Source organism: Pinus tabuliformis, chromosome 9 (assembly GCF_031772625.1).
Source record: "Pinus tabuliformis cultivar Carrire ecotype Pingquan chromosome 9, CPIR1, whole genome shotgun sequence".
Classification (NCBI taxonomy): Eukaryota; Viridiplantae; Streptophyta; class Pinopsida; order Pinales; family Pinaceae; genus Pinus; species Pinus tabuliformis.
Genome location: NC_142307.1, coordinates 1146839004 through 1146845870, shown reverse-complemented (window position 1 = coordinate 1146845870; position 6867 = coordinate 1146839004). Strand labels below are relative to the sequence as shown.

Below are 6867 nucleotides of genomic sequence, written 5' to 3'. Positions count from 1 at the left end.
AGGGAACGTAAGATCAGAGGGAAAGTATTTATAAAGATGATGAACCTTTGATTTCAAATCAATATTTTATACCTTCAATAATTTCACTAAATATAAAACGAGTATTAAGTAACTCCACATACTATTTTTATATAAAATCAGATCCATTAAAGTTAGAGGTGAATGATAGACATAACATGAAGTTCACAAAGAATCATACCACGAAGCAATAATTGGTTTGAGAAGATCATTAGTTTCAATATCGTCATTATTCCACTACAATACAAAACTTGAAACGATATCTTATCGTTATGCTAAAATAAAGTAACTGTCTCTTATTACAGATTGGAGATTAATATTATAGTTTGGAGAGATATCTAAAGTATTTTAAGTTAAGTATTATTAGTACCTCTCTGGGACTATTAGCGATCGATTCATCGTTGACCGAGCATTAGTTTATACTTTGACTGATTTTTTTTCAGTGATTTGGTATTTTAACCTAAGTTTAATGCTCCCATTTTTATTCAACAAATTTTTAAGCAAAGTTTTTGGTTCGGAAAACAATTGAGGTCTTATTGCAGCCTTCACGTCGCGCGATGCAAAAAGATTGACGCAATATCCTCTTATCCAAAGTAGGCTGTGGAGGCAAAGTTTGCAATATGATCTTATCCTAAGTAGGCTGGTTGAAGCGGCAAGTTATTTTATCCAAACTTTGGTTGCCCACCTCCACAACACATCATATAGGTAAGCCACAACAAGTCGGGCAATAACACTAATGCAAATAACACGAATTTTGCATGGCAGTAGCCACTTGTCTTCACACGAATTTTGCATGATAGTAGCCACTTGTCTTCAGTTGGCCACTTGTCTTCAGTTCTTCTTAATTCTAAATGCTATATGGCAACGTGCCCTTTTGCAGATTTAACACCGTCTATTCCAAGCACAAGACAAAGTTCAGGGTTGAAGCCTGTTGTTCCAATTCTGCGCTGGTTGTTCCAATTCTGCGAACTACATCTACATGTTGTTCAAATTCTGCGCTGGTTGATCCAATTCTCTGGACGACATCCCTCTGGACGACATCAGACAAAGTTCAGGACATGAAGGAGGGAAAAATAGCTCGGTAAGTTTATGCTTTATTATTTAATACTAACTATACATTTTTTCTCCCTAAATTATATCAACTATACATTTTGTCCCTAAATTTCTGAATATTTCTGTTTGCCCAAAAATCACGGTATAACACCGGCTATTCCAAGCACAGGACAAAGTTCAGGTTTGAAGCATGTTGCTCCAATTCTGCGAACTACATCAACTTGGTTGTTCCAATTCTGTGAACGACATCACACAAATTTGAGACAAAGTTCTAAGTTCAAGACATCAAGAAGGGAAAAACAGGTGGGTAAGTTTATGCTTTATTATTTAATATTAAATATACATTTTTTCTCCCTAAATTATACCAACTGTACTTTTTGTCCCTAAATTTTTGAATATTTCTATTTACATTTTTGAATTTGTCTGTGCATTAGTGGTGAACAAGCAAATTGAAAGCACGAATTTGTCTGTGCATTAGTGGTGAACAAGCAAATTGAAAGCACATTTCGAATTTCTGCTATAGTGGTTTGACTATGCCAAGAATATTTGCTATAGTGGTTTGACTATGCCAAGAATATTTGCACTGGACCTGATTGCACTCACTACACTCAGGTTGTATGGAGGACCACGGCCAAAGTTGGATGCGCCAAGATTATATGCAACTCAGGGGATGCGCCAAGATTATATGCAACTCAGGGGATACTTTCATAACGTGGGCCAAAGTTGGATGCGCCAAGATTATATGCAACTCAGGTGATACTTTCATAACGTGCAATTATTATCCACCAGGGAACTACGTAGCAGCCAGGCCATACTGAAATGAAATGAAATTAAAGGAATCCTGTAAATATATAAGATATGAACACCAAACCTTCAACGCTACTATCGCGATTTCTCTCAATATTCATTCATTCTCTGTTCATGTACGTACAAGTACTGTGAAACATTTCATATTATCTCAATATAAATATTCTTTGATAAGTAAATTTCACAGTATTTGCACGTATTTATTTCTTATTCTTTAAAAGTCCTGGCTTTTTACACCGTTGCCATTAATACAATTTCTGATATTTCAATTCATACCGGCTTAAAATTGGAATTGGGTATTTATTCTAATACAATTTTTCTGATATTTCAATTCATATCGGCTTAAAATTGGAATTCATACCTCAATTTATCGTACCCAAGTATTGCAGATGAAAATCGATTTCCAGGACCCAAATTATGTGAGCAATACCCAAGTATTGCAGATGAAAATCGATTTCCAGGACCCAAATTATGTGAGCAATATTTTTATATTGCCACAGAAAGAATAAATCTCATCTGGAGTTTTATTTGCACAACTATGTTCTACAGCAGAGGCCGAGTCTCCAACAACTAACAACTACGTTCTACAGATGAGAGCATTTATGTCTTGGTTGCAGAACAGCAGGGGCCGAGTCTCCAACCGTTGAGATCATTTATGTCTTGGTTGCAGAACAGCAGAGGTCGAGTCTCCCAACAGTTGGGAGCATTTATGTCTTGGTTGCAGAACAAGGAGAAGAGGGTTTGCACAACTACTTTCTACAGCAGAGGTTGAGCCTCCAACATCTACATTCTACAGCAGAGGCAGTCTTCTGCTGGGTCTCCAACAGCTACGTTCTACAACAGAGGCCGAGTCTCCAATCGCTGAGAGCATTTATGTCTTGGATGCAGAATAGTGGTGGGCGAGTCTCAACCAGCTGAGAGCATTTATGTCTTCATTGCAGAACAAGGAGAAGAGGGTTTTGTTTGGTACTAGTTTTCCATGTGTAGATGGAAGGGAGAATAGACTAGCTTCTGTCGGCCCCATGACCTCCGAGGATTGATTCATGAGGATATCAACATCTAAACCTGATCTAACATTACATCCAAGACAAAGCCCATGACGAAGGTGGCTCCATTGAAATAATGGAATCCTTTTTGTTGTTTGTACATGAACATTTGGAATCACTGGAGCCACAACCACGTGGACTGCATGCAAAAGTTTCTGGATCTGTCGGCTTTGGCGAAGGTGGCTCCATTGAAATAATGGCATCCTTTTTGTTGTTTGTACATGAACATTTGGAATTAATGGGAGCCTTTCATGACAGCCACAACCACGTGGAGTGCATGAAAAAGTTTCTGGATCTGTCGTTTGTTTATTCCAATGTTGTGCAGAGTAATTCAAAATTAATGGTTGAATATTAATATTATTATATATTGTTTTCCATCTTCTTCCTCAGAACTTGGGCCATCGAGTTGTTTAACTTCTTGATTTCAATTCGTTTTTATTTATTAGATTTCTTGATTTCAATTATTGAGACCCCGGAGTTGATTTCAATTATTGAGACCCCGGAATTGTTTATCCAGTCAGTATTGAGACTCCGGAGTGGTTTAATTCGCATCTCTATCATAAATAGATTTCTAATTTTAGGTCGTCTTTCGTTATCCGCAACAAACATTTCTTGATTTCAATTTGTTTTTATCTATGCTGATTATATTTCATCCGGTCAATCTTGATTTCGGTTAAGCTTCTTGATTTCAGTTAGTTCGAGGTGCATTGTGTTATTATTCACTCTTATTCTCTGAATCGATCAAAACCCTAGTCCTTTCATTTCTTCAGGATTTCGTTTTGGTGGGAATGAAGTCGTTGTTGCTCGTTCAAGAAATCGTGGGATGGGAAATTTCAAAAACTCGTTGAAAACCTCTTTCTGTCCATCTTCTCATTGGGATATTCTGATGTTCTGTCTCAAACCAGACCAAATGACCACGGGCCGAATTAGACTTTATTAAATTGTTTATGTATTTGCGCCTTGTTACAACACTCATTAAATATTTTACCTTTGTTTAACCCTATCTATTCTATTATATCGATATTATTTTCGGGTCGTTTTGAATTTTCCATTAAACTATTATTATTTTTAATCAGTTTAGTTTTGTTTAACCTTGACTATTTTGCAGTTGTTTTGGTTTTTCTATTCCATTACTATTATTATTATTTTAATACGAAATGTTTTATGCAAAATATCTAAAATTCTTTTATCGTCTTTCTTATATATATTAAAAATGTTTTTAATTGTGATTATCGTCTTTCTTATATATATTAAAAATGTATTTAATTGTGATTATGATTAAATTTTATTTTTTATAATCATATCTCTGTTCATTATAAAACGGCACTCACCCACATTCAAGTGTTTATTCAATTGTGTTTATGATCAAATATATATTTTTGGTGTAAGGTAATATTAATTTATTATTGTATTTATGTTGGTTATTATTTTTGTGAATCCCTTTTCTTTTAAGTATGGAAATGTATATTTATTTCACTTGCATTTAAATATTGCACACTTATTACTTTATCAAAAATACTCATGTTACAATGTATTATTTATAAAAATTGCTAGAATGTATATCTTTAGTTTTAGTTTTTTAAATTGCACATCTTTATATTTAGTTTTTTAAATTGCACTTTAAATAGCATAATGGGGTGTAATTCTTTTATTAATATTGTAAAATGGATTTCAAGTTTATAACGTGTGTTTGTTAAAAGAACTAGTTTCACCTAATGTCTATAAAAAAACTAATGTCTACAGAATTGTACATTATGACCATATAATGAGTAGCTTTTATTGCAAATTTGAGGTGTTAAATATCCCCCGGTGTTCATCATTTTGAAGCTTTGAATCGCTTAGAGAGAACCCCATGAGATTAGCAAAGCACTAACCCAAAGTGTGGGATATGTGAGGTGATATTGGCACTTTCACTTAAGATATCCAATCAATGGATCTTTTATTCAAGTTATTTCCTGGTAATAACAAGAAGCAAGTTTAATTCTTAAAGAAACAACATATGATGGTTCTTTCACGTCTTTTGTTACTTGGGTTTTAAGGTACACTAGGATATGGATAACTTAACTGAAACAGTAAAAAAAGTTACGCTATTTTTACTTAACAGAGTGAACCGAAAATCCTATTCCGCTTTTTATTTTGGATTGTGGATTCTTAAAAAAACTATTTCAGGAAAGCTACTATAATCTACAGTTTCAGAAAAGATAGCCTCGCTATTTTGTGTGAAATGAATGAAACCTCACCTTTGCCTCTGCTAAAACACTCTTGTCATGATTGAGCTTTGCCCGTAGGGAAATGAACATTTTAAACGTAAAATGGAGAGAAGATAAGCGATTGAAGAAGGGAAGATGTGAAATATAAAGAAAAAGGGAAATGAACATTTTAAACGTAAAATGGAGAGAAGATAAGCGATTGAAGAAGGGAAGATGTGAAATATAAAGAAAAAGACGGCTAAATTTGGCGGAATTTCAACAGTGAAGTAGGGACTTCAAGAAAAGCATTAAAATTGAGCTGGAAAATTGAATTGACATAAAATAATTAACACAAAGATTATAAAACACTAATATTTGAATAAAAATATTAAAATTACTTAAAATATTAAAATTACTTAAGCTGAAACTCCAAATTAGCAAGATAATTGTTGATTTTGAGTTTGCAATTTCTCAGGCTTGGAGCTCTATACCAGTTGGTTATGAATTTTGCGATGGGGGCATTCATATATGAGACTGCTTAATCATGATGCCCACAATGGCTTGTCCATTTATGTTTCATGCAATTGTCGATTTTCACATATTACAGTCAATATAAAGTTTCTTATAATTTCATGTTTAATTGGTTATATCGATATGTCAACTATTTTATCATAGGCAATTAAGTGATAAAATGCAACTAAAAGAATGTATAACCCAACTTTTGGTTACAAGAGGGATGCTACATTCCTCCCCCCCTACATTCCTCCCCCCACAATTGCCACAGCAAGCTTAAGATGCCTATGAACTGGTTGTGTTTTCCTTGACATTATATATTTGCACTTTGGTCAGTGTTTGAAGTTCAGACTTTGAGCAATAACTGAAAATTCTAATGGGGTCTTTCTCAATCACTGGAATTCTTAAAAGCAAGACCCCAACAGGGACTACCGCTACGGCAGTGGCTCCCTTGTTATTTGAAGAATTAGAGTAATAATTAAATTAGTATTATTGTTTAAGGGTGAATGTATGAAGATGGGTTTTATTTTTGAGTCAAATGTGTCTATGAATTTTTTTTTAATCAAATTGAAGTTCTCAAAACTCATACAAGTTTTGTAAATTTTGGTTCAAAATAAAAAGACAAATTGTGGAGAATTATATTCTTGTCCTAAGATTTATTTTCGTCAAATATAGTATAATATATCAATTTTTCATTAAATGAAATGAGTGTCCTTGCAAATTTTCACACGTAGATATTTGTGTTCAAGTAACAAAACTTAGTCTAGAATGCATCATTATATATATATTCTTCTCTGATGTTCTTCTCAGTGCTTACTCGCATTTACAGTTTTGTCGAGGTAATTCGACCCGATTTACTGGAATTTCAGTACCTTGAACGGCGAACAGGTCGCAGGTTCGATCCCGAGAGGTCAAGGAAGAAGAGATCCGCTTATCCAGTCGGCTATCTAACGATGCCGCTCATTCCTCAGCAAATTCTTGCTAGGCTTTTTCATTAACAGGGTTATGTGGATGGGGAACTGTCGCGTCGGTGTAGTAAGAGGCCATTACAGTTCTCTGGTCGAGATTAGGGGTTATACGAGGTTGATATTTTTCACGGCTAGGTTTTAGATCTAATTTTTTGCGGCTAGATCTAGATCTAGGCGGCTAAATCTAATTTTCTGCGACCAGATCTAGATCTAATCTTATCTTCTGCCTTATTTTTCTGGGGCTGGGTTCTACGGACAAGTAAAATATGGCTC

General features: G+C 34.5%; 1 protein-coding gene across 2 annotated transcripts; it reads left to right on the top strand.

Moving 5' to 3' along the window:
* The first annotated feature begins 902 nt into the window (after positions 1-902).
* On the top strand, positions 903-3245 carry LOC149152681 (uncharacterized). 2 transcript variants are annotated; one of them, XM_089440493.1, is made up of 4 exons: positions 903-1099; positions 1241-1374; positions 1684-1824; positions 2496-3245. In XM_089440493.1, the coding sequence occupies exons 3-4, from the start codon at positions 1742-1744 to the stop codon at positions 2794-2796; spliced, it is 384 nt and encodes a 127-aa protein (XP_089296619.1). In that variant the 5' UTR covers positions 903-1099; positions 1241-1374; positions 1684-1741; the 3' UTR covers positions 2797-3245. The 2 variants fall into 2 exon arrangements, with proteins under 2 accessions (XP_089296619.1, XP_089296618.1); XM_089440492.1 differs by having other exon boundaries at positions 1506-1824.
* The last annotated feature ends 3622 nt before the right edge of the window (positions 3246-6867 follow it).

Excerpts from the sequence above, each read along its gene's own strand:
- LOC149152681 (XM_089440492.1), top strand. The coding sequence starts at position 1,637 with ATGCCAAGAATATTTGCACTGGACCTGATTGCACTCACTACACTCAGG. Across the intron at positions 1,825-2,495 it reads CAAGATTATATGCAACTCAG|AACAGCAGGGGCCGAGTCTC; the intron begins GTGATACTTTCA and ends TCTTGGTTGCAG.